The sequence below is a fragment of the Catharus ustulatus genome, chromosome 6 (genome assembly GCF_009819885.2).
Source record: "Catharus ustulatus isolate bCatUst1 chromosome 6, bCatUst1.pri.v2, whole genome shotgun sequence".
NCBI classification, from domain to species: domain Eukaryota; kingdom Metazoa; phylum Chordata; class Aves; order Passeriformes; family Turdidae; genus Catharus; species Catharus ustulatus.
This window is the reverse complement of record NC_046226.1, coordinates 4841221-4869058: the sequence shown is the minus strand read 5'-3', so window position 1 is coordinate 4869058 and position 27838 is coordinate 4841221. Positions and strand designations below refer to the sequence as shown.

The 27838-nt window shown below is 41.9% G+C and overlaps 3 protein-coding genes across 6 annotated transcripts in view; 2 read left to right on the top strand and 1 right to left on the bottom strand.

The window, feature by feature from the left end:
- KIAA0586 (KIAA0586 ortholog) overlaps nucleotides 1-27838 on the bottom strand; it is an 87002-nt gene that overhangs the window by 36002 nt on the left and 23162 nt on the right. For both annotated transcript variants that reach the window (XM_033062304.1, XM_033062303.1), the window contains 7 exons: nucleotides 27542-27622; nucleotides 23174-23370; nucleotides 22850-22968; nucleotides 22096-22280; nucleotides 19423-19582; nucleotides 18619-18850; nucleotides 16959-17200 (listed from right to left, as the gene is read on the bottom strand). In XM_033062304.1, coding sequence (XP_032918195.1) covers nucleotides 16959-17200; nucleotides 18619-18850; nucleotides 19423-19582; nucleotides 22096-22280; nucleotides 22850-22968; nucleotides 23174-23370; nucleotides 27542-27622 — 1216 coding nt within the window. The remainder of the gene's footprint in view (nucleotides 1-16958; nucleotides 17201-18618; nucleotides 18851-19422; nucleotides 19583-22095; nucleotides 22281-22849; nucleotides 22969-23173; nucleotides 23371-27541; nucleotides 27623-27838) is intronic.
- Nucleotides 64-7843, top strand: LOC116997495. 2 transcript variants are annotated; one of them, XM_033062307.1, is made up of 2 exons: nucleotides 64-271; nucleotides 5459-7843. In XM_033062307.1, exon 2 carries the CDS (start codon nucleotides 6403-6405, stop codon nucleotides 7705-7707), a length of 1305 nt encoding a protein of 434 aa, XP_032918198.1. In that variant the 5' UTR covers nucleotides 64-271; nucleotides 5459-6402; the 3' UTR covers nucleotides 7708-7843. The 2 variants fall into 2 exon arrangements, with proteins under 2 accessions (XP_032918198.1, XP_032918199.1); XM_033062308.1 differs by lacking the exon at nucleotides 64-271 and adding an exon at nucleotides 278-1296.
- LOC116997493 lies at nucleotides 8243-16026 on the top strand. Of its 2 annotated transcripts, none has more exons than XM_033062305.1 (2): nucleotides 8243-8450; nucleotides 13640-16026. In XM_033062305.1, exon 2 carries the CDS (start codon nucleotides 13767-13769, stop codon nucleotides 15888-15890), a length of 2124 nt encoding a protein of 707 aa, XP_032918196.1. In that variant the 5' UTR covers nucleotides 8243-8450; nucleotides 13640-13766; the 3' UTR covers nucleotides 15891-16026. The 2 variants fall into 2 exon arrangements, with proteins under 2 accessions (XP_032918196.1, XP_032918197.1); XM_033062306.1 differs by lacking the exon at nucleotides 8243-8450 and adding an exon at nucleotides 8457-9475.

Here is a 27838-nt window from a genome sequence, read left to right as displayed (position 1 = left end):
AAGGATATAAAAACCTGTCGGAAAAGGGGTATGGTGGGCTCTGACTTTGGACATTAGTCCTCAGACCCCAGGGCCCTCAATAAAGCACCGCACTAAACAACCTAGTTGTTTCGTGTCTCTCTGTCGGGCAACAGTTTTCTGGCGACCGCGGCAGGACTCCGAGGGCTGCTGGGGCGGTTCGCGTCCTGATCCACTCCACGCCGGCACCGAGTGATTCTCGGGGAGTCATCGGTTCGTGCCCGACCCCGCGCCTGTCGGACAACTGCAGGAGGTAAGCCCGAAGGTGCTTTATTTTTTGTGGTATTGGGTGCCTGCCCGTAAGACGAAGCATCGGCTCCGCTGGGTTGGGCTAAAGACGTCTTGGGTAATTGGGTAAAGCCTAGGCGCCGGCTGTAAGACGCGGCGAAAGCTGCGCTGGTCCGGCACTTGTTCCCCCGCGGCGTCGGAGGGTGACAAGTTGGTTGGTTGGTTGGTCTATCCTTCTATCTGTATAGATTTTCTTTCTTTTTCTGTCTATTCTGTTTAGGAATGATGCCTTTGAAAACGTTTAAAACTCTAGCAAGTTCCGGGATAGAAATCCCGGACGATTCGCCTTTGGGCTGCTTATTACAACATTGGAATGCGGGGAATTTTGGTCAAGAACTAAGTAAAAGGAAATTGATTGATTTCTGTAATAATGTGTGGCCTTTATATGAACCCGATGGTATGCAATGGCCTAGAAATGGTACACTGAATCCTGACATTATTACACCTTTGATGCATTTCCTACAAAGTAATGAAAAATGGGATGAAATACCGTATTTAGACCTCTTTTATTATTTGAAAGACAAACCAGAGTGGCAAAAGGAGTGCGGGATCATGGTTTTGAAAACATTAAAGGTGAATTGTGAAGGATGTAAGGGATGGCAAAAAGAGAAGGAATGCTCGGTTAGGTTTTCGGAACCTGAGGAGGATGTTTCTTTGTTGGTAGCCCCTAGTGCCCCTCCAATGGAGGAACGTGACTCTGGAGAAAGCATGCCAGGAGTAGAAAGGGAGGGTCGGGAAGCAAAAGTAGAAACCACAGATATACCACGAACCCCCTTAAGTGAAAGAACTCGGAGAGGGCGGTGGGAGGTAGAAAGAAAGAAAAAGGAGGAGAGTGCTCATTTAATGGTCCCACTGCGTGAAGCAGTCGGACCGCAGGGGGAACGAGTCATAGTGAAAGTTCCCTTTTCTCCGAATGATTTGCTAATCTGGAAACAATCAGCGGGGGCGTATCGGGAGGACCCTGAACGGACTGCGCGGGTGGTAAAGATGGTAATTAAGACTCAGAACCCAGACTGGAATGATTTACAAGTTTTGTTAGACACAATAATGGATTCTACTGAAAAGGAAATGGTGTTTAAAGCTATGACAGAGAAAGCACGAGAAATGATTAGGTTACGGCTTGTGGATGGTACAGTAAATGATTTAGTACCTAGGGAAGATCCGGAGTGGGATCCCAACTCGACGAGCGGGTCTCGGAGACTTAAAGCTTATCAGGAATTGTTAACGGAAGGGATACGGAATGGAATACCAAAAACTTTGAATTGGTCTAAGTTGTATTCGGTCAGGCAGGAAAAGAATGAGTCTCCGTCAACCTTTTTAGAGCGGCTTAAGGAGACAGCTCGTAGATACACCAATTTAGAAGTTGAAGGAGAGTCGGGAAAATTACAGCTAGCATTAATTTTTATGGGGCAGTCCCAGGAAGATATTAGAAAGAAACTACAGAAATTGGAGGGAGAAGATACTCGGAATTTAGATAAGCTATTGGAAGTTGCGTGGAAGGTATATAATAATAGGGAAAAAGAAACGGCCAGGAAACAACAGGCTACTATGTTAGCAGCGTTACAGCAAGTGGCTGGAAACAATATGAGAGGGGGGAGCCGAGGACGTGGACTAAGAGGGGGAAGAGGGATGGCAAGGGGGGGGAGGCTGATGGGTACGGGAGAACTTATGGGTCAATTGAACGTGGGAAGAGGAAGAATGCAGCTAGGGATAGATCAATGTGCTATATGTAAAAACAGAGGGCACTGGAAAAATGAGTGTCCTCTCAACCAAGGAATGAATTCTGGGGGAGGAATTATAGCTAGTGGGGATGGAAATCAGGGAATGATGAATAATACAGGTGCTTTCCCGGGAAATCCGCAAGGTGTCGCCCAAGCCTTTATGATGGGGAATTATCAAAATTCAAGTTGACTAGATGAGGATCTGAAAGTAGTAATGGAAGTAGATGGGGAACCGTTAGAATTTAGAGTAGATACGGGGGCATCACACTCAGCTGTTAACACTAAGCTAGGACCTTTGAGTGATTCTACTATCCAAGTAGTGGGGGTTACGGGACAAGTTGAGGAACGAACATTTTTGCGTCCATTAGATATAAAATTTGGGGGGAAAGAATTTGACCATCAATTTTTATATATGCCAAATAGCCCAGAATCGCTATTCGGGAGGGATCTATTGTCAATGTTACAGGCAAGGATAATATTTGAAAAGGGTAGAGTAAGATTGGAATTTCCCGAGGAGAATATTGCTAAGTTGTTTGTAATAAAAGAAGTTGAGGCAGCAGAAATACCACAAGAAATAGAGCAAGCTGTAGTACCATGGGTATGGGAAACGGGAGTACCTGGAAAATCAAAGGCGGCACAACCAGCCGTAATAGAACTAAAGGAAGGAGCCTCCCCAGTAAGGGTAAGACAATACCCTTTGAAATTGGAAGCACGAATAGGAATAGCACCCATGATTGAACAATTTCTTAGCTTGGGAATTTTACAGGAATGTGAGTCAGAATTCAATACTCCGATATTCCCAGTCAGAAAGCCAAATGGTAAGTATAGATTAGTTCAAGATTTAAGAGCAATTAATAACATCACTAAAGATATACACCCAGTTGTAGCTAATCCGTATACATTGTTGACAGCTGTGTCGGAAAAGTTTAAGTGGTTCACAGTGATTGATTTGAAAGATGCATTTTTCTGTATCCCTTTGGCACTTGAAAGTAGGAAATACTTTGCCTTTGAGTGGGAGAGCCCAGACACAGGACGCAAGAAGCAGCTCACCTGGACGCGTCTACCACAGGGATTCAAAAACTCACCAACTATTTTTGGAAATCAATTGGCTCGAGAGTTAGAAGAATGGAAGACGACTCAGGTAAAAGAACCACCTTTCTCATTTGCTCTCCTACAATATGTTGATGACATCTTTATAGCTTCCACAGAAAAGGATGTTTGCCTCAGACTCACTACCGGATTACTTAATATGCTGGGACAAGCTGGATACCGAGTATCGAAAGAAAAAGCTCAGCTGGTAAGGACTCAGGTAATTTACCTAGGCTGCGAAATTTCACAAGGGGTGCGAAAGTTGGGAGTTAATCGAATACAAGCAATTTGCACCATACCCACACCACGAAATCCGCAAGAGTTAAGATCCTTTTTGGGCATGGTGGGGTGGTGCCGCTTGTGGATCCCGGAATTTGGACTAAAAGCAAAACCCCTGTATGAAGCAGCCAAAAGTCCTGTGTTTCAGTGGGGACAAACGCAAGAAAAGGCATTCCAGAGTTTGAAACAAGCCTTAAAGGAAGCCCCAGCACTAGGATTGCCAGATCTTACAAAACCTTTTCAACTATATGTGAATGAGAGACAGAGACTGGCAATAGGGGTTCTCACCCAAAAACTGGGCTCATGGAAACGCCCGGTAGGGTACTTCTCAAAACAGCTAGACACTGTAAGTGCCGGATGGCCGGGTTGTCTTAGAGCTGTGGCAGCAACAGTGCTCCTGATTCGGGAAGCCAGAAAATTGACTCTGGGAAAAAGGATGGAAGTATTTGTTCCCCACATGGTCATTGCAGTTTTGGAACAAAAAGGGGGGCATTGGCTCTCGTCAAGCCGCATGTTACAATACCAGGCACTTCTCCGAGAACAGGACGATATTGAATTAAAAACAACTAATCATCTTAACCCAGCAGAATTTCTTAGGAGCAGCAGCCAGGAAGAAGGAGGCGAATTGACGCATGATTGCGTGGAAATCATTGAACAGGTGTATGCCAGCCGGAAAGACCTGAAAGATGAGCCTTTGGAAAATCCGGAATGGGAACTGTTTACAGATGGATCCAGCTTTGTGGAAAACGGAACCAGGTATGCGGGATACGCAGTAGTGACTTTGACACAAATAATAGAAGCTCGAGCCTTAACCCCGGGAACTTCAGCCCAGAAGGCCGAGATACAAGCTCTGGTAAGAGCCTTAGAATTGAGCCAAGGGAAAAGAGTAAATATTTGGACTGATTCAAAATATGCCTTTGGAGTAATACATGTACATGGAGCCCTGTGGAAAGAAAGAGGACTGTTAAATTCTCAAGGATCAGAAATTAAGCACAAAGAACAAATATTAGCACTATTGGAAGCAGTGCATAAACCTCAGGCAGTAGCAGTGATGCATGTAAGAGGACATCAAAATGAAGAAGGAAAGGCGTTCCAAGGAAACCAGTTGGCTGACAGAGTTGCCAAACAGGTTGCCCGAGAGGTATGGACACAATTAGCTTTATTACCAGCACGATTTAACCCTGCCACTTCCTTTCTTGAGCAGAAACCATGCTATACACCTGAAGATGAGAAACTTGCTCAATTTCTCCAGGCCCAGAAGAATGAAAAAGGATGGTATGTCACAGCTGTAGGTCAAGTTGTGTTGCCAACAAAGGTAATGAAAACAATTTTAGAAATCGAACATAACAAGTGCCATTGGGGGGCAGACGCATTAGTACAATTCTTAAAACATGAGGTGATTTCCAACCAGATGTTAACAATGGCAAAACGGATTAATGCCACGTGTCCAGTCTGTATTAAAAACAATCCAGTGACACGAAGGCAAATACAATTAGGAAAGCTACGAGTTGGGCCGCAACCGGGAGACTATTGGCAAATAGATTTCTCAGAATTACCAAAAGCACAAGGGTACCGTTATTTACTGGTGTATGTGTGTACCTTTTCAGGATGGCCAGAAGCTTTCCCATGCAGGACTAACCAGGCAAAGGAAGTAATTAAAACCTTACTACGGGAGATTATTCCTAGATTTGGGATCCCATTAGGAATGTCCTCAGATAGGGGACCTCACTTTGTAGCTGGAGTAGTCCAAGAGGTAGCCAGAGTATTAGGGATAGCCTGGGATCTCCATACGCCCTGGAGACCACAATCCAGCGGCCAGGTAGAACGGATGAATCAGACATTAAAAGGGCAGATTAAGAAAATTTGTCAGGAAGCGAAGATACAGTGGTCTCAGGCACTACCTCTAGCCTTGCTAAGAGTCAGGATTAAACCCAGAGAAAGGATAGGAGTAAGTCCATACGAAATTTTGTATGGCAAGCCATATCATGCTGCAACCTACAAAGGGGACCCTCACTTAGTAGGAGATCAAGTATTGCTAAGTTATGTTTTGTCTCTAAATAAAGTCCTTACAGCACTGCGAGGAGCATTGCAGTGGAACCGGCCTCTGCCCTTGGAAAATCCTGTCCATGACATCCAGCCAGGAGATCAAGTATATGTGAAGAACTGGAATACGGAACCCTTGAAAGAAGTATGGGGCGGTCCTCACCAGGTGATCATGACCACCTACACGGCAGTGAAAGTCCAAGGGATCGAAAATTGGATTCACTACACTCGAATCAAGAAGGTCCAGCCAAGATGGGAAGTACAGCCTCTGTCAGCAACAAAAATGGTGTTCAGGGCAAGGCCTTAGTTCTTTTAACATTAGTCTGTATAATGCAGGTGGGAGAAGCGTTTGTTAAAATCATAGTTCCAGAGCCAGATGTAATAGTGCCGGAAGGTGCGGGAGTAAATTTAACCTGTCTGTTTTCTAGCAACCAGAGAGCTGGATTAAAAGAAGTAAATACAGCTTGGAGACAAATCACCACAGACGAAGTATTTACAGAAGGGATCGTGACACTTTGGGATATGAAACAGCAAAGAGGTAGCACCACATTGATGATATCTCATATGCAAGCTGACCAGGTAGGACAATTCTCATGTGTTGTGTGGATTAGAGAAAGCTTTGACTACGGAGAAATAAATGTAGATATTCTAAAAAGAATAGGAGAGTACGACAGGTGACAGAAGTTGGAAAAACACAACAAGAATTGGGACAAGAAAATTTAATAGTGGGATTAGTTAGAGATTTTGGGCAAGTACAAAATATTACGTCCATCACTGCATGTTTACCTCTACCTAAAGCAGCGGGAGATCCAATACCATGGGGCATTATTCCCGTTGGGGAAATGCCTCCAGAAACCATAAATGGGACAAAAAGATGTAATAAAGTAATGCAGAACCATACTAAGATGGTAGAGGAAACCTATACAGTTCGAGGGCAATGGTCATCACCAGGACAAAGGAGTGAATGCCAAAATTACCAAATGCAGTTTTTTCAAAAATTGGGCGGTTCAAGGATGTAGGATGGTGTTCTTATGACATAAAGAAAAAAAGACAAAAACCAGTCACTGAATATTCTTATGAGATAGTATGTCAAGAAGGGAGGGAAGAATGGGAACAGTGGAAAACGATTTGGGGTCCCAGCTTGTTAGAATCTTACAGCTACATAGGACCAGTACATTGGTGTATCGAATGGTCAGGCCAAAGGGAACAAAAACATTTAAGAATGTTAGGGACCGAAGCAGTAAGACGGGATCGAATGACCCCTACACCTAGCTGGAATTGTAGCAAAATCATCACATGTGATACCCCTGAATCCCAAATTGGTTTAGTGCCAGTCCGGATACTACTAAAATGGGGCTGTGAATGTCAAAGATATAATCATACAATAACAGGAGAAATAAAGGGGGCTTGGAAAGATTGTCAGGCGACTACCGTCAGGAGTCCAGGGCATTCGGTGTGGGTAATGGGGCATGGACAATGGACTACCCATATGCCCATTAACGGCCCAGTCACACAGATTACGTTAGGGGTCCCTACCCTCTGCCCTCTCTGGAAACAGTCTAAATTAACACAAAGAGAGATACAGCCACGAACAAAGAGAGAAACAAATGAGGTGGCAGAAGAACTAGGATTGGGAGATGAAGATGAGTGGCATGAACCCTCATCAGGAGTTAAATTTGGATGGGTACTGGAATCCCTGTTTGCACAAATTTCTACATATAGAAACCGGGAGATGCTGTATAAATTATTGGGACAAACTGAGAGGTTAGCCGCAGTTACAAAGAAAGGATTTAGGGATCTAAATTTACAGTTGCAAGCAACAACAAGAATGACAGTCCAAAATAGAATGGCATTAGATTTGCTCTTATTAAAAGAACACGGAGTCTGTGGATACCTCCAAGGAAAGGTTGATCATTGCTGTGTACATATCCCAAATGTCACAGAAGAAGTAGAAAAGGATATAAGTCAATTGGAACAAATTGAAATAAAAGTGCATGAAGTCCAGGAAGAAGCTCAACATAATTGGGTAGGAGCACTATTTAGCTCCCTAGGAATCCAGGTCTCTGGTTGGATATCATCAATTGTACAATATGTAATAATGATTGTATTGATTATTGTAGTCTGCATGATTATGTATAGATGTCTTTTAGGAATGATTGCTAGAGAAGGAACTCATACTCGACGTGTCATGAGAGCACTAACCCGGAAAGAAGTAATCCTACCAAGTCAAAGAGAAGACTCACCATCCTACTTGGAAACCATTACTTGAAGAATTGAGCATCCTTGCAGAAAATCTGAAGAATGCTCAAAAGGGGGGAGTTGATACCGAAAATAACAAGAAAAGAGCTAATGTAGATATAGCAATAGCAGTAGTTATGCTAAGGCTTAGAAAGCAGCAGTTCACAAGCAGGCCCTGGGAATGTACTAAGAACCACAAACTGATAATTAAAGGATCTAGTAGGGCATGCAGAACACAGTAAAATAAATAATTAAAGGATCTAGTAGGGCATGCAGAACACAGTAAAATAAATAAATGATAAAGGTTAATGTATAATCAATGATAAAGGGTTCTGGTGGTGGGATGACAAGCAAGGGGGATTAAAGGGGGGTAACCTATAGTTTTGAGTAGACAAGCGTGTAGAATTTATGACTTTATAGAAATAATATCTATGAGATTTACGTAACTGTATTGTCTTGAAGAATATATGCTATTGTACTATTGTATGTAAATCACTTTGTAAAGGATATAAAAACCTGTCGGAAAAAGGGGTATGGTGGGCTCTGACTTTGGACATTAGTCCTCAGACCCCAGGGCCCTCAATAAAGCACCGCACTAAACAACCTAGTTGTTTCGTGTCTCTCTGTCGGGCAACAGTTTTCTGGCGACCGCGGCAGGACTCCGAGGGCTGCTGGGGCGGTTCGCGTCCTGATCCACTCCACGCCGGCACCGAGTGATTCTCGGGGAGTCATCGGTTCGTGCCCGACCCCGCGCCTGTCGGACAACTGCAGGAGGTAAGCCCGAAGGTGCTTTATTTTTTGTGGTATTGGGTGCCTGCCCGTAAGACGAAGCATCGGCTCCGCTGGGTTGGGCTAAAGACGTCTTGGGTAATTGGGTAAAGCCTAGGCGCCGGCTGTAAGACGCGGCGAAAGCTGCGCTGGTCCGGCACTTGTTCCCCCGCGGCGTCGGAGGGTGACAAGTTGGTTGGTTGGTTGGTCTATCCTTCTATCTGTATAGATTTTCTTTCTTTTCCTGTCTATTCTGTTTAGGAATGATGCCTTTGAAAACGTTTAAAACTCTAGCAAGTTCCGGGATAGAAATCCCGGACGATTCGCCTTTGGGCTGCTTATTACAACATTGGAATGCGGGGAATTTTGGTCAAGAACTAAGTAAAAGGAAATTGATTGATTTCTGTAATAATGTGTGGCCTTTATATGAACCCGATGGTATGCAATGGCCTAGAAATGGTACACTGAATCCTGACATTATTACACCTTTGATGCATTTCCTACAAAGTAATGAAAAATGGGATGAAATACCGTATTTAGACCTCTTTTATTATTTGAAAGACAAACCAGAGTGGCAAAAGGAGTGCGGGATCATGGTTTTGAAAACATTAAAGGTGAATTGTGAAGGATGTAAGGGATGGCAAAAAGAGAAGGAATGCTCGGTTAGGTTTTCGGAACCTGAGGAGGATGTTTCTTTGTTGGTAGCCCCTAGTGCCCCTCCAATGGAGGAACGTGACTCTGGAGAAAGCATGCCAGGAGTAGAAAGGGAGGGTCGGGAAGCAAAAGTAGAAACCACAGATATACCACGAACCCCCTTAAGTGAAAGAACTCGGAGAGGGCGGTGGGAGGTAGAAAGAAAGAAAAAGGAGGAGAGTGCTCATTTAATGGTCCCACTGCGTGAAGCAGTCGGACCGCAGGGGGAACGAGTCATAGTGAAAGTTCCCTTTTCTCCGAATGATTTGCTAATCTGGAAACAATCAGCGGGGGCGTATCGGGAGGACCCTGAACGGACTGCGCGGGTGGTAAAGATGGTAATTAAGACTCAGAACCCAGACTGGAATGATTTACAAGTTTTGTTAGACACAATAATGGATTCTACTGAAAAGGAAATGGTGTTTAAAGCTATGACAGAGAAAGCACGAGAAATGATTAGGTTACGGCTTGTGGATGGTACAGTAAATGATTTAGTACCTAGGGAAGATCCGGAGTGGGATCCCAACTCGACGAGCGGGTCTCGGAGACTTAAAGCTTATCAGGAATTGTTAACGGAAGGGATACGGAATGGAATACCAAAAACTTTGAATTGGTCTAAGTTGTATTCGGTCAGGCAGGAAAAGAATGAGTCTCCGTCAACCTTTTTAGAGCGGCTTAAGGAGACAGCTCGTAGATACACCAATTTAGAAGTTGAAGGAGAGTCGGGAAAATTACAGCTAGCATTAATTTTTATGGGGCAGTCTCAGGAAGATATTAGAAAGAAACTACAGAAATTGGAGGGAGAAGATACTCGGAATTTAGATAAGCTATTGGAAGTTGCGTGGAAGGTATATAATAATAGGGAAAAAGAAACGGCCAGGAAACAACAGGCTACTATGTTAGCAGCGTTACAGCAAGTGGCTGGAAACAATATGAGAGGGGGGAGCCGAGGACGTGGACTAAGAGGGGGAAGAGGGATGGCAAGGGGGGGGAGGCTGATGGGTACGGGAGAACTTATGGGTCAATTGAACGTGGGAAGAGGAAGAATGCAGCTAGGGATAGATCAATGTGCTATATGTAAAAACAGAGGGCACTGGAAAAATGAGTGTCCTCTCAACCAAGGAATGAATTCTGGGGGAGGAATTATAGCTAGTGGGGATGGAAATCAGGGAATGATGAATAATACAGGTGCTTTCCCGGGAAATCCGCAAGGTGTCGCCCAAGCCTTTATGATGGGGAATTATCAAAATTCAAGTTGACTAGATGAGGATCTGAAAGTAGTAATGGAAGTAGATGGGGAACAGTTAGAATTTAGAGTAGATACGGGGGCATCACACTCAGCTGTTAACACTAAGCTAGGACCTTTGAGTGATTCTACTATCCAAGTAGTGGGGGTTACGGGACAAGTTGAGGAACGAACATTTTTGCGTCCATTAGATATAAAATTTGGGGGGAAAGAATTTGACCATCAATTTTTATATATGCCAAATAGCCCAGAATCGCTATTCGGGAGGGATCTATTGTCAATGTTACAGGCAAGGATAATATTTGAAAAGGGTAGAGTAAGATTGGAATTTCCCGAGGAGAATATTGCTAAGTTGTTTGTAATAAAAGAAGTTGAGGCAGCAGAAATACCACAAGAAATAGAGCAAGCTGTAGTACCATGGGTATGGGAAACAGGAGTACCTGGAAAATCAAAGGCGGCACAACCAGCCGTAATAGAACTAAAGGAAGGAGCCTCCCCAGTAAGGGTAAGACAATACCCTTTGAAATTGGAAGCACGAATAGGAATAGCACCCATGATTGAACAATTTCTTAGCTTGGGAATTTTACAGGAATGTGAGTCAGAATTCAATACTCCGATATTCCCAGTCAGAAAGCCAAATGGTAAGTATAGATTAGTTCAAGATTTAAGAGCAATTAATAACATCACTAAAGATATACACCCAGTTGTAGCTAATCCGTATACATTGTTGACAGCTGTGTCGGAAAAGTTTAAGTGGTTCACAGTGATTGATTTGAAAGATGCATTTTTCTGTATCCCTTTGGCACTTGAAAGTAGGAAATACTTTGCCTTTGAGTGGGAGAGCCCAGACACAGGACGCAAGAAGCAGCTCACCTGGACGCGTCTACCACAGGGATTCAAAAACTCACCAACTATTTTTGGAAATCAATTGGCTCGAGAGTTAGAAGAATGGAAGACGACTCAGGTAAAAGAACCACCTTTCTCATTTGCTCTCCTACAATATGTTGATGACATCTTTATAGCTTCCACAGAAAAGGATGTTTGCCTCAGACTCACTACCTGGATTACTTAATATGCTGGGACAAGCTGGATACCGAGTATCGAAAGAAAAAGCTCAGCTGGTAAGGACTCAGGTAATTTACCTAGGCTGCGAAATTTCACAAGGGGTGCGAAAGTTGGGAGTTAATCGAATACAAGCAATTTGCACCATACCCACACCACGAAATCCGCAAGAGTTAAGATCCTTTTTGGGCATGGTGGGGTGGTGCCGCTTGTGGATCCCGGAATTTGGACTAAAAGCAAAACCCCTGTATGAAGCAGCCAAAAGTCCTGTGTTTCAGTGGGGACAAACGCAAGAAAAGGCATTCCAGAGTTTGAAACAAGCCTTAAAGGAAGCCCCAGCACTAGGATTGCCAGATCTTACAAAACCTTTTCAACTATATGTGAATGAGAGACAGAGACTGGCAATAGGGGTTCTCACCCAAAAACTGGGCTCATGGAAACGCCCGGTAGGGTACTTCTCAAAACAGCTAGACACTGTAAGTGCCGGATGGCCGGGTTGTCTTAGAGCTGTGGCAGCAACAGTGCTCCTGATTCGGGAAGCCAGAAAATTGACTCTGGGAAAAAGGATGGAAGTATTTGTTCCCCACATGGTCATTGCAGTTTTGGAACAAAAAGGGGGGCATTGGCTCTCGTCAAGCCGCATGTTACAATACCAGGCACTTCTCCGAGAACAGGACGACATTGAATTAAAAACAACTAATCATCTTAACCCAGCAGAATTTCTTAGGAGCAGCAGCCAGGAAGAAGGAGGCGAATTGACGCATGATTGCGTGGAAATCATTGAACAGGTGTATGCCAGCCGGAAAGACCTGAAAGATGAGCCTTTGGAAAATCCGGAATGGGAACTGTTTACAGATGGATCCAGCTTTGTGGAAAACGGAACCAGGTATGCGGGATACGCAGTAGTGACTTTGACACAAATAATAGAAGCTCGAGCCTTAACCCCGGGAACTTCAGCCCAGAAGGCCGAGATACAAGCTCTGGTAAGAGCCTTAGAATTGAGCCAAGGGAAAAGAGTAAATATTTGGACTGATTCAAAATATGCCTTTGGAGTAATACATGTACATGGAGCTCTGTGGAAAGAAAGAGGACTGTTAAATTCTCAAGGATCAGAAATTAAGCACAAAGAACAAATATTAGCACTATTGGAAGCAGTGCATAAACCTCAGGCAGTAGCAGTGATGCATGTAAGAGGACATCAAAATGAAGAAGGAAAGGCGTTCCAAGGAAACCAGTTGGCTGACAGAGTTGCCAAACAGGTTGCCCGAGAGGTATGGACACAATTAGCTTTATTACCAGCACGATTTAACCCTGCCACTTCCTTTCTTGAGCAGAAACCATGCTATACACCTGAAGATGAGAAACTTGCTCAATTTCTCCAGGCCCAGAAGAATGAAAAAGGATGGTATGTCACAGCTGTAGGTCAAGTTGTGTTGCCAACAAAGGTAATGAAAACAATTTTAGAAATCGAACATAACAAGTGCCATTGGGGGGCAGACGCATTAGTACAATTCTTAAAACATGAGGTGATTTCCAACCAGATGTTAACAATGGCAAAACGGATTAATGCCACGTGTCCAGTCTGTATTAAAAACAATCCAGTGACACGAAGGCAAATACAATTAGGAAAGCTACGAGTTAGGGCCGCAACCGGGAGACTATTGGCAAATAGATTTCTCAGAATTACCAAAAGCACAAGGGTACCGTTATTTACTGGTGTATGTGTGTACCTTTTCAGGATGGCCAGAAGCTTTCCCATGCAGGACTAACCAGGCAAAGGAAGTAATTAAAACCTTACTACGGGAGATTATTCCTAGATTTGGGATCCCATTAGGAATGTCCTCAGATAGGGGACCTCACTTTGTAGCTGGAGTAGTCCAAGAGGTAGCCAGAGTATTAGGGATAGCCTGGGATCTCCATACGCCCTGGAGACCACAATCCAGCGGCCAGGTAGAACGGATGAATCAGACATTAAAAGGGCAGATTAAGAAAATTTGTCAGGAAGCGAAGATACAGTGGTCTCAGGCACTACCTCTAGCCTTGCTAAGAGTCAGGATTAAACCCAGAGAAAGGATAGGAGTAAGTCCATACGAAATTTTGTATGGCAAGCCATATCATGCTGCAACCTACAAAGGGGACCCTCACTTAGTAGGAGATCAAGTATTGCTAAGTTATGTTTTGTCTCTAAATAAAGTCCTTACAGCACTGCGAGGAGCATTGCAGTGGAACCGGCCTCTGCCCTTGGAAAATCCTGTCCATGACATCCAGCCAGGAGATCAAGTATATGTGAAGAACTGGAATACGGAACCCTTGAAAGAAGTATGGGACGGTCCTCACCAGGTGATCATGACCACCTACACGGCAGTGAAAGTCCAAGGGATCGAAAATTGGATTCACTACACTCGAATCAAGAAGGTCCAGCCAAGATGGGAAGTACAGCCTCTGTCAGCAACAAAAATGGTGTTCAGGGCAAGGCCTTAGTTCTTTTAACATTAGTCTGTATAATGCAGGTGGGAGAAGCGTTTGTTAAAATCATAGTTCCAGAGCCAGATGTAATAGTGCCGGAAGGTGCGGGAGTAAATTTAACCTGTCTGTTTTCTAGCAACCAGAGAGCTGGATTAAAAGAAGTAAATACAGCTTGGAGACAAATCACCACAGACGAAGTATTTACAGAAGGGATCGTGACACTTTGGGATATGAAACAGCAAAGAGGTAGCACCACATTGATGATATCTCATATGCAAGCTGACCAGGTAGGACAATTCTCATGTGTTGTGTGGATTAGAGAAAGCTTTGACTACGGAGAAATAAATGTAGATATTCTAAAAAAGAATAGGAGAGTACGACAGGTGACAGAAGTTGGAAAAACACAACAAGAATTGGGACAAGAAAATTTAATAGTGGGATTAGTTAGAGATTTTGGGCAAGTACAAAATATTACGTCCATCACTGCATGTTTACCTCTACCTAAAGCAGCGGGAGATCCAATACCATGGGGCATTATTCCCGTTGGGGAAATGCCTCCAGAAACCATAAATGGGACAAAAAGATGTAATAAAGTAATGCAGAACCATACTAAGATGGTAGAGGAAACCTATACAGTTCGAGGGCAATGGTCATCACCAGGACAAAGGAGTGAATGCCAAAAATTACCAAATGCAGTTTTTTCAAAAATTGGGCGGTTCAAGGATGTAGGATGGTGTTCTTATGACATAAAGAAAAAAAGACAAAAACCAGTCACTGAATATTCTTATGAGATAGTATGTCAAGAAGGGAAGGAAGAATGGGAACAGTGGAAAACGATTTGGGGTCCCAGCTTGTTAGAATCTTACAGCTACATAGGACCAGTACATTGGTGTATCGAATGGTCAGGCCAAAGGGAACAAAAACATTTAAGAATGCTAGGGACCGAAGCAGTAAGACGGGATCGAATGACCCCTACACCTAGCTGGAATTGTAGCAAAATCATCACATGTGATACCCCTGAATCCCAAATTGGTTTAGTGCCAGTCCGGATACTACTAAAATGGGGCTGTGAATGTCAAAGATATAATCATACAATAACAGGAGAAATAAAGGGGGCTTGGAAAGATTGTCAGGCGACTACCGTCAGGAGTCCAGGGCATTCGGTGTGGGTAATGGGGCACGGACAATGGACTACCCATATGCCCATTAACGGCCCAGTCACACAGATTACGTTAGGGGTCCCTACCCTCTGCCCTCTCTGGAAACAGTCTAAATTAACACAAAGAGAGATACAGCCACGAACAAAGAGAGAAACAAATGAGGTGGCAGAAGAACTAGGATTGGGAGATGAAGATGAGTGGCATGAACCCTCATCAGGAGTTAAATTTGGATGGGTACTGGAATCCCTGTTTGCACAAATTTCTACATATAGAAACCGGGAGATGCTGTATAAATTATTGGGACAAACTGAGAGGTTAGCCGCAGTTACAAAGAAAGGATTTAGGGATCTAAACTTACAGTTGCAAGCAACAACAAGAATGACAGTCCAAAATAGAATGGCATTAGATTTGCTCTTATTAAAAGAACACGGAGTCTGTGGATACCTCCAAGGAAAGGTTGATCATTGCTGTGTACATATCCCAAATGTCACAGAAGAAGTAGAAAAGGATATAAGTCAATTGGAACAAATTGAAATAAAAGTGCATGAAGTCCAGGAAGAAGCTCAACATAATTGGGTAGGAGCACTATTTAGCTCCCTAGGAATCCAGGTCTCTGGTTGGATATCATCAATTGTACAATATGTAATAATGATTGTATTGATTATTGTAGTCTGCATGATTATGTATAGATGTCTTTTAGGAATGATTGCTAGAGAAGGAACTCATACTCGACGTGTCATGAGAGCACTAACCCGGAAAGAAGTAATCCTACCAAGTCAAAGAGAAGACTCACCATCCTACTTAGAAACCATTACTTGAAGAATTGAGCATCCTTGCAGAAAATCTGAAGAATGCTCAAAAGGGGGGAGTTGATACCGAAAATAACAAGAAAAGAGCTAATGTAGATATAGCAATAGCAGTAGTTATGCTAAGGCTTAGAAAGCAGCAGTTCACAAGCAGGCCCTGGGAATGTACTAAGAACCACAAACTGATAATTAAAGGATCTAGTAGGGCATGCAGAACACAGCAAAATAAATAATTAAAGGATCTAGTAGGGCATGCAGAACACAGTAAAATAAATAAATGATAAAGGTTAATGTATAATCAATGATAAAGGGTTCTGGTGGTGGGATGACAAGCAAGGGGGATTAAAGGGGGGTAACCTATAGTTTTGAGTAGACAAGCGTGTAGAATTTATGACTTTATAGAAATAATATCTATGAGATTTACGTAACTGTATTGTCTTGAAGAATATATGCTATTGTACTATTGTATGTAAATCACTTTGTAAAGGATATAAAAACCTGTCGGAAAAGGGGTATGGTGGGCTCTGACTTTGGACATTAGTCCTCAGACCCCAGGGCCCTCAATAAAGCACCGCACTAAACAACCTAGTTGTTTCGTGTCTCTCTGTCGGGCAACAATTTCACATGGGGAAGGGTTTGGAATTTGAGGTTTTTATAATATAGTAATAGGTATGGGACAAGATGGATGATTTTGGGTGGTGTCTCTTTTGGTGTTCATCTTCCTTCTCCATGGTTTCAGGCAGTAATTTCTGGTTGGACAGTCAGGGCTGCACTGAGGGTCATGGGAATTTAGTTCTTGGGTTAAAAGTATCAATAATACAGGTGTTAATTCTCTATGGGACTGTTTAGCTTTAAGAGACCTTGTAACCAGCTCAATTCAGCTCCATTTTGCTCACTTTTAGCTGGTAGCTAGAAGTGCTGTTGAACCCTCTGTACTTTAGATAAGATTTAATAAACAACCAAGTCTGAACACAAGAAAATTCATCTTCTGTGTTTTTTAATCCTGACTCTGAGTGAAGACAGAAGAAACTTCAGACAAGCCCCTAATTAAGTGGCGCAAACACCACCCATTACAGGTTACCTGCTGCAGGCAGTGGCTGCCCGTAGGTGAAGAGCACCTCCCCTTCTGAGAGGGGTCTGTCTGTGGTCTCAGTCTCTGTGGGGGTGAAGCTGCTCTCCTGCGTGGACACCCCGGAGCTGAGCGTGGGCACAGGGGATGGCACCAGGGCACTGCAGGGAAGGGACTCAAAGGGCCTCACTGGCAGCTGCTGAGGTGGCAAAACCAAAGCTTCTGGTTCCTCATCATTGACCACTGACATCTCCCTGCAAGGTCAGAATGTGCACTGTGAATACACCAAGAGAGACTGAACAGCACAGACCAATATCTTCCCTCAATACTGAAAAGAAACCACAGTAATTTCACCATTATAAGCCGCACCATTTTGACTAAAATTTTGGTCCGAACCCAGAGTGTGGCTTGTAATCAGGTGCGGCTTATATATGGACAGAAAATGAAAAGTTGCTGTTTTAGTTTGGAGGACAGGTGTCTGCTGAGAAAGGCAGGAGCTTCTCTTTGAAATGGAGAAAGTAAACCCCTCCCTCCAAATTATTGTAATTTTGAAATCGAGGGGCTCTCAGGCAAAGATATGGGAATTAGGAATAACAGTCCTTTACTAGGGAAATTAAAATAGAAATACAGCACTACAAAGAAACAAACCCCAAACCCTGACACAGTCAGAGTACAACCTGACACCCGTCAGGCAGGGTGTTGGCAGCAGTCCCATTCCATGGTGGCTGCATCCTCCTGCAGTGACAGATGTGGCTCAGTTGGAGCAGTGCTCCTGTACAAGGTGCAGTTTCCCTCCGGAGCTCCAGTGGTGATGTGGAGAAATCCGGTTTTCCTCTGGAGTCCAGTGGAGAAAGGGGCTCCCTTAGTGTCCCAAACCCTCTGTTTTTATCTTGGTAAGAAATGTTGGGCTCTTCCCCCTGGCTGGAGCAACTCCCAATGGGATGCAGTAATTTTATCAGTCCCACAGTGGGACTCAATGGCCATGAGCAGAAAATGACTGGCTGGAGGAAGGATGGGTTGTGAAAAGATAAAGAACAATGCCCTGCCTGGTTTCAATGGATGCCCATTAGCAGAATAACTCCCGTGGAGATCAGGATCACTGCCCCCACCCTCAACAGATGGTGATAGAACAGATACCTTTTATCACACTCTGTATTGTAACGTGTGGCTTATAATCAGGTGCGGCTTATAATCGTGAAATTACTGTAATTTTAAAGTGTTTTTTCCAGTGTAAGAGCACAGAATTTTATAGAATAGCTCAAGAGTTAAAATGGTTAAATATGTTATCTGTGAGTTTCTGCTTATAACTAAAAAAATACCATGTGTATCCCAAAGGAGGTTAACCCAAAAATGAAAATGCTAATAACACAACATTTCATTGTCACTCTATGCGTTATTGGCAGGTGTAGCAATACAAATCTACTGAGTACAGTGTTCAGCAGGGCAATGAATAAGGGCTGATAAACCCTGAGAAAGGCCCTGATTTCATATTTTTCTCAAAATATGAAATAGAGAAGGAATTAAAAAAAATAAAAACCCAATCCTGGCTTATCTCAAATGCCTCCTGATATATACATGAAGCATTTCTTTCTGCTGACATTTTGAGCATATATGTGGAAGGAACATACATATTTCAGTTTTTTAAGAAAATTGTGCAGCCTGTTGAACTCACACAGTCCTAGGATGGAATGGCTCTTCAGGACTAGGCTTCTCTTCTTCCAGGGGAAGCTCTGCACCATCCCATGGGTTTGGAAGCTTCGGACTTTCCTTCCTTTCACCATGGGAGTCCCATTCTGAGACAGGAGGGCTCGGTGTGGCTACTGAGGGAGGTGTGGTGACAGGGGTGACCACAGGGGTGACAACAGGGGTGACAACAGGGTGCATGGCAGCTGCAATCTCAACTCCTGCATGTGGGAAGCCAAATTTCAGATCAGAAAGGAAAGCAGGAAGTATAACTCAGACAGAGAGTCAGTTCTACCAAGCACATGCAGTTTTTGTGGTATCTTTTGATAAAGACTAGATTAAGGATTGCTTCTTTTAAGTACAGTGCTGGCACCTGAAGAAGTTTGAATAAAACCTCAATTTCTTCCTCAAGGGAGACTGCTCTGCATTTTAAAAAACTAAGCTGCTTTACTTGAAGGGTGTACATTTGATTTAATTAACATTACAAGCACAGGAAGGAGCAAAAGACAGCTATTTTTCTGATGTGAGAAATTGTGGAGGGGTTTGGAGGGGTGGAAATCACACAGACCATAGAAATGTGCATTAATTTTGAAAATAGTACTGTTACCAAATAAAAGATGTTTGCTTTCTATATAAATTAGCCCATAAATTTTTGTAGAACATGAGTTTCCACTTGAATTATAGCCTCAAGAATATTTATCTTGAGAGATAACATTTCTTTGAAGAAGAAAATTAAAGGCAGTAGATTAAAGCATATTTGCTACTTCTAAACTTCAATTATTATTTTCAATACCTGTTTCTTTAATTTTTTCATGTCCAAGAACATCCTCAGTCATCTCTGGAGGAGATGGAGATGAATATGGAGTTTTGACCTGAGGCAATTCTTTTTCTGAAGGTGGTGTTAGTGGTGGGGTGGCCTGGGGTGTTGGCACTGGAGTAGGCAGAGAAGCCTCCTGAGGGGAAGAAAAATCATAACCACAGTTAGGATCTCTGTGCAGAATTCCTGCCTTCCCAGAGCCCCAGAGAGAGCTGAGGAAGAGAGGGAAAGCAGCTCATCACAGAACAGAACAGCTATTGCTCCCATGGATCTAACTCCTCCAGGAAGCTGCACCAGGACAAAATAAATTACAACCAGTCAATTAGGTATAAAAATTATTAAATTGGGAAATCATCATTTATAGCACAGACTATTTCAGTTGGAAGAGAACTACAATCATCACCCAGTCCAACTCCTGACCAGTTCAGGGCTGACCAAAAGCTGGAATTTGCCTCTGAAATGCTGACAAGTTTGGGACACCAACCACCTCTCCAGGCAGCCTAATCCCATGTTTAACCATCCTCTTGGTAAAGAAATGCTTCCTAATGTCCACTCTAAATATTAATTCCATTATTATATGGATTTCAATAAAGCATTTGAGACAATGTTAAGCAAAAAAACATTTCATGGCATGAATAACATTGAGTCAGTGTGATGATTTTATGGTAAGAAGAGCCAGCTAAAAGAAGATTACAAACAAAGCAATAACCAAGGCAGCAAAGCACTAAAAGAAGCACAAACAGAATTGTGATGTCCCTTAAAAAGATGACAGCAATGGACATAAATCTGACAAGCAAATGTGGAGGAATATGCTGGACCTTTCCAGGTTTTTCCAGCCTTGTTCTCTGACATTTCATAAAGAAAACAAGGCAGTGAGGCTATAGGAAGACTTCCAGGCTAGTTTCTGAAGAGTATGTCCCCAGGCTGATGATTTTTATTAAAATTTCTCGTGGGAAATGAAACCTGCCAACACATTTGGCAGCTCACACCCAACTGTGTGACACTGTGAACACCAAAGAACGCAGTAACAGCTGAAATTCAGTTCTAGACAGGAAAATTCACAGTGGGAAGGGAGAAATCAAGAATGCACAAACTACATATTCAAGAACTTATGCTATAGACTGAAACTTTGCTAGCTATCCTTTAACTTGTGCTATCATGCTAAAAATGTGGAAAGATTTTAAAAAACCATAATTAGCTACCTGGGATTCCAATAAAGGCAGCTCAAGGCATTGAGGAAAACCCACCCTGGAAACCACATTATTATTAAAAATATTTGTTAGCATTTTAGTGTTACCTGTGCTTGAAACCAATCTAAACTGGAAAACATCAAAGTGCTGCCCATCAGCAAGAGTCAAAAAATGGCCCACATATGGATGGTTGCTTTCTTTAGGATCATCAAACAAAGGCCACAGAGGATAAAACTGATCTCTTGAAGTGCCCAAATACCTACAGCAAGGAAAACCCAGCCACTTCAGCTAAAGGATATTTCAGTTTAAGCTGAGAGAGAAATAAAAAGGAGATTGGATGATGCCTTGGGTTTTAGCTTTTATATTTTGCAGAATCTCTGCTGCATGGTGTGTAACTCTGAAACTTCATGTTAAGTGTTAGTGAGTTCTCTTCACAGGGTGGTGACAAAACAATCCCTTCCCAGCTGGAGAATCAAGGACACCCAGTACCCAAAAAGCAGAAACAACAGTGAGGGGAAGGGGGCAAAGCAGGGGCTGAGACTTCATAGCCTGGGGCTGGGGTTGGACAATTGACCCCAAGATGAACCAAAACTTATAAAAGTGTGAAACTCCTGACCAGGATCCATCCTGGATTTGATTTGGGTGTAGCCCTGGGCAGGCTCTTGCACTGCCCAAGGTGAATCCTTTCAATAAATTCCAGTTTTATCCCTTTTGCTCTGTCCAGTCTCTGTTCCAGGTCAGCCTTTCCAGGCATCACAGGAAATGCAGAATGGACAACAGAAGAGGTTTCTGAGCATCAGAAGAACAAGCTGAGAGGAACATCAGGCCCTCCTCAATCCATAACGGAGTGGAAGAGATGCTGGGGGGCTGAGGTTGAGCCCCCAGCAGTGAAACCTTTCTTTTGCATCCAGAATCACCCATTTATCCCTTGCAGCAGGCAGGAGGAGGTGTTTCAGCACTGCAGCACAACAGAATGACTGATCCCACTTTCAACAAAGCCTTCCATAGCTGGATTTCTAAGCACAGCAATTTCCACAAGCATCCCAAAGACATTACACAACACCAGATTGCAGCACAGTCATGCTGTTATCAAAGTAAGAGCCAGCTGTCATTTGATTATCAAAGGGAACACAGGAAATTATCCTGTATTACAGGAAGCTCTACTCATCAATTAAGCATTTATTCAAAACTACTGAAGTCAAAACTCAGAAAGAATTAATAGTCATTTTAACAGATATTAAAAATGGCTGCAAGCCAGTAAGACCAAAAATAATATTGCTCTCAGCTTCCATTTCTTCTAAGATGAGGAAATTAATTTCTTCATCTCCCATTTGTTTGCAAGAGAGCAGAACAACTATTTTTGGTTGAAAATAACATGAGCTATCTTTCAACAACATGAAATGAAGTACCAAGTCCCTCAGAAGTTCAGTAGAAATGTTTGAATAAAACAGACTCTTACCACCACTATGGCTGTGCTGGAGGGAACACTTGGATCAGGAACTGTTCTCTGAGCTTTATTGTCACCCAGCATGGTTGCAATGGTTTCACTGAGAGCTTCCTTCACAAAATTATTTATCATTTCTGAGTCCACAGGGACACCAGCATTGACAAAGAGCTGCAATCCTCCACCACCTGCAACTTCAACTGAAAATGAAGGAACATGAAGCACACAGCAAGGTCTCACTTCCTAAAATCCAGGTACTGCACTGCAGCCACTCACTCTCTATGAAATTTTAAACATTCCTTTGCAAAAAAAGGATTTTAACCTTCCAGATAAACAGTAAAGAAACAAATCAGGAGCACAAAACAAGGCAACAGCAAAGGGCAGTGACATCACAGGAGAAATGCTTTTCTCTCCATTCTCACACATTCATAACAGAAATAATTTTGGACATATCTATTACAAAAAGAAATGTAAACAAACATTACAGGCTCAGCAAAATGCCAAATGTGATTCAGGTGGCCAGTAACAGAAGGTGATTTGTAGTTTTTCTGAGTCTTCTTTTCCTTTTTTTTTTTAGATAATTTATTTCAATGTCCTTGTAACACTTGCTCTGTCTCAACATAAATTCAGGTGTGCACTGCTGCTTTTCACAGTTTCACTGTTCAGAATTATCCACCTTTAGGCTGAGACAACAGCCACCTACACAGCTTGTTAAAATTTGCCAAAAAATGAGATAATCCATCTGCTGAGAACAGTAATTCCTACTTACCAGTGCCAGGGCTTACAACCTCACTCTCTTCATTGTCTGAGCTGCTAATGTTGGGCACTGTTTCTTTCTGAGCTGGGTGCATCTCATCAATAATTTTTGCCATTACTTCCTGTTCCACCCTGGCAGAATAAAACCCATTTAAGTATCAGCAAACACCAAGACACCTAAGAGCACACAAAAGAGCATTATTGACATAAAACACAAGGCAGCTCAAAGGAAAATGGGCAAGAAGGAAATGAAGGTAAGAAAAAAAGGGAAAGATCATTAGGGAATCATTCCTTCTTCCATATATATTCTTTGCCACATTATTAACCTGCAACTCACCAATTTACCAACTTGTCTTCTATAGTTTCTTTCTTTTGAATCAGCTCATCCAAAATATCAGCAGGCTGCTGAGGAGCAGAAGTCACTGGAGGAAACAAAGGACCATTGTACTGTGGTGAGGCAGCTCTAAGCTGGCCATTAAGCTCCAGATGAGGCTCATGGAATTCTGGAATTTCATCCTTCTCCTCTTCCTGATCCTAATAAATAAGTAGTAAATTAAGTTATGGCACATTTCTGGAAGGCAATGTCACTGAGGTAGCTGTCAGGGTTTTTTTCTTTAAGAAATATTTGTGGACATATCACAGCACACAAAGCACACTCTCCCTCCTCAGTGTGTTGTAGTTAATTGATACAACTCTAAGCTTAGCAAATCATAAATCTGTAGAGGTATAAAGCCATAGGAACTGCTCAGTAAAACATGATTTGGCTCATATTTCCTGTGCTGCACAGGGCAGGGAGCCAGTGGCAATGCTAGTACTTGAAAAATTTACTTGTGACCTATGTTAGGTTTCTTTAATGTCACACCAGAAATGTCCCTCCCCTAAACAAAAAACTTTAGGAAACATTCTAGAGTTACTTGTTGGGTTAGGGGTTTTTTGTTTGTTTGGGTTGGGTTTTGGTTGTTTTTCTTAAAATAAACCAAACTTGTTCTTTAAAGTCTCCAGTCTGAAAAGACAAATTCACAAAAGTTAACGAGCATGTAGTTAATCAAAACTCTAATAAACTTGCCAGCACTGAAAACTAGACATTAATAGTTTACAGATATGTCACATGTGTGTTCACACTTCCATTCCCTTCAGCTGCTGAAAGCTGGAAGGTATTTCTGGGCAATAATTCAGACAACCTTCCAGACATCTTGATTTTAATGTCAAAGTGCTATTTCTAAAAAGATAGAGAACTTGGTGTGTTAAAATATTTGGGTTTTCTCAGAGATGCCTCCCTCCTTTTCCCCTGGAGCACAAACACAGCACCAAATCCCAAAAAGCAGCCACTAACCCATCCCACTGTAATGTCTCCTGATGAATGAGAACCTGCAACCTCCACTTCCAATATTAAAAACAAATGTCTCTCATAGTAACACGACTCTCTAAGAAGAAAATTTGGCATGCCAGACAGAGATGAGGAGCTGAGCCCTGAATCACCAGTGAGAAATATGTGATGGTGCATAAAAGTTCACTGTATATTCATATTTACTAAGATTAATCTCCAACACAGTGAAAGGAGAAAAAAATCTCCTTTTCCCTTATATAAATTAAACTTATTTTCAAACTATAAAATAAGAAGACCCTGTGCTATACATTATCTATAAAAAAATCACTGAAAAGAGAAAGAACAGAGAAAGAGGGAGAAAAAGTAACATTTCCCTGTCTTCTCCACCCCAGCATTAACACTTCTCCTACCTTAACACATTTTAAAACTGCAGAGGCAGAGAGGTCCCTGATGGGAATCACACAAAGCACTACTGGGTCTTTCTGCATCTTTAAATAGTGATAATCTTCAAAGAAGGGAGAAAACCAGAATATGTGTATTTGGGTGACAAACAAAGATCTTTAAACCATTGTAGGCACAGAAATGAGGAGTGAAGGTAAAGTCAGAGGCTCTGGGTGCCTTGGAGCTGCTCAGCAGTTCAGGCTGTTGGGATATGTGTATTGAGAAGAATAATTCATTCTGACAGCAAATGTAAAGATGTCTTTGTCCAGCATTTCATTATGCATTTTCCTCTGCCTGCATTACTCCATAAATTTTCTTTGATGTTGCCTATTTATTACCTCTGAAAGTATGCAAAATACAAACATCTGGATTAAATAAAGCAAGTACATACAATAGATCTTACATCTTTTTAGTAACTCTGACAAACTTTTGCAGCTCTACTGAGTTTCTAAAATATTTTATAGTGCACAAATCCATAATAATGCACAAAATTATATTCATTTGGGGGTGATATATTACCTCTGCTGAAATAAAAAAATAATGTAATAGTCAGTATTTAATTATACAGATTGAACTTGAACATATATCAACTTGCAGACCAATCTTGAATAATCTGCACTCAATTCTGCATTTTACTTCCCTGGAGACTGTTGAAAATATCTATCACAACCCCCAATCAAAATATGGCATAAATTAGAAAGTCTTTCAGATATGATTGGAATATTAATCACTGTACTTTATTATAAAGTATCAAGCCAAAATTCCATTTTCCAAATTACATTCAGATAATTAAAAAAAAAAAAAGTTTGAAATTATGAGATGTTATAGATTAGTTTTGTTCCATTACCAAACATGTACATGCAGAGTCTTTTATTAAAGACTCCTGAAACTTAAGCCATGGATTTCTTCTTGATGGATTTCTAAAGCAATTCTCAGGAGCAAGGTCAGGCTGCATTGCAGGTGTCACCTGTGAGCTTTTGTCTGAAGTGTAAAAATATCAATGTCCTGCCCAAGAGCATCAAGGGGAAATGAGGGTTGAGGAAAACAGATTACCCTGAGCTCTGCAGGTTCCATATTTTGTTGTGGCATTCCAATTGGAAGTAAAAATTCTGAGAAAACAGTCCCTACCTTGGAATCAGGGAATATTCAGAGAGAGAAAAAAAGTGCATTTAATCTGAAATGCCAGGAAGTTTGCTGAAGGAGCTGCAGGATGTGGCTGCTTGTAAGAATTTGAGAGCAGACTCAATAAATCTGAGAGTCAGCAGTGGGCTCATGTGAGCTGAGCAGGTTTCTCACTCTGAAACAATCCCAGAATCACAGAAAGCTTTGGGTGGGAAAGGAGCTCAAAGACCATTTTGTCCCAAACCCCTGCCATGGGCAGGGACACTTCCACCAAGGTTGTCCCAAGCCCTGTCCAAGCTGGCCTGGAACACCTCCAGAGAAAACAAACACAGATAAAGGTAACAAAAACAAACAGAAAAGGAAGATATTTCACACAAATACTTCCCCTACTCAGTTCTAACAGAATTAAGCTTTTATAATAAAAGGAGAGTGGGGGAAGACAACAAAAGCTATTTTTTTTTGTATAGCATTTTATGCACATACTTTCATGAATCTGAAGACTCTTTTATAACAATAACTTTGCTTTCTTTTGATGTCTTTAATACCCCTGCCACTCCAGAGACTGATTTTATGCTTCCCCATTGTGTTTGCCTTGCACATTTTTAAGAATATTGTCTGTGTGGTCATAGGCCAAACATATGTTTCACTTGGAACATTTTTGATATTGTGGTTAAAATACATCCCATTGCCAAAACTAAAAGATAAAAGCAATCCAGGGAAAAAAAAAATGAAAAAAAGAAGAGATGAGTAACTATTATTCACATAATAAAAATTTAACATTGCAGCATATTTTGATAGTTCCTAAAAGGATTTTAAAGCTTTTTTTTCTTGTGCTAACAGAAGAACAGTGTCCAGAGATTTAACTACTACACTCCAGTAACATAAGGTGATTTTGAAACTAGAAATGAATAAAGCATTTTCACACTTTTGATAAACAAATCATCAAATTAGGGCTGATAATGATCTGATAATGTTAAATGATCAACTAATTTTAAAAATAAAACCACCTGTAACCTCTAGGGTTAATATTTGATGTACACTCTAATCCTGGGATCAGGAACATATAGAAGGAATAAAAAGAATAAATTTGGGGGTAAATTTTGATTACACAGTATGTTTTGTTCAGTAAAGTGAAATACAGGCTGGTTCACCAACCTTGAGTTTCTCAGGACCCCTTAGACAAGAGGTCAGCTAACCTAAAAAATTAAACTGTGAAAGAGGATCTCACCTAAACCTGTGTTGCCATAAACCTGAAACAACAACATTGTCAAGAATTTCTTCTTAACAGCCAATTCTAACCCTGCCTTCAGTCAGTCTGAAGCCATTCCTCCTTGTCCTGTTACTCCAGGCCCTTGTCCCCAGTCCCTCTCCAGCTCTCCTGGAGTCCCTTTAAGCACTGAAGGGGCTCCAAAGTGTCCCCAGAACTTTTTCTTCTCCAGGATGAAGAACCTCAGCTCTCTCAGCCTGTCACTATATTCATTACATGCAGAGTTTTAAATTGTAAAGTCTAAGTGCTATAATCACTGCTGATTTTAGAGAACTACTTGTATTTCTAGTGGATTCCAACATATCAAAATAAAAGCTAATTTTAGCTTTTTACTCTAATTTTTCAAAAGCTTCTCTATTCACCAACACACAGTAATTGCTAAGATCCTCTGTAACACTAAACAATTCAGTATTGCTCACCAAGTGTACTTTTAAAGCTGCTAGGAAAGCAAATTAGTTTCTTTACATTGTGTTTCCAGTTTTAACAGAATAATATAAAACAAATACCAAAATTATTAAAAGAAAAAGACACCTTTGCAATGGGATTACCTGTGTGACATCAGTAACCTCAATGAAGTTAGTTCCTGGCAATTCTGTGTCTTCCTCTTCAGAGTGTATTTCTTCTGGAGTCTTAAAAAGACAGATTGCAGTTGTCAGGCATTTCATCTTGGGGGGGTGGAAATGCATTAGCAGAAAACCTTCATGACAAGAATCAATTAAATCAGGGTGCTCCAAGCCCTGTCCAACCTGTTCTAGAACATTCCCAGGGATGGGGCAGCCACAGCTTCTCTGGGCACCCTGTGCCAGGGCCTCACCATCACTCAAAGATTTCTTCATAATGCCCAA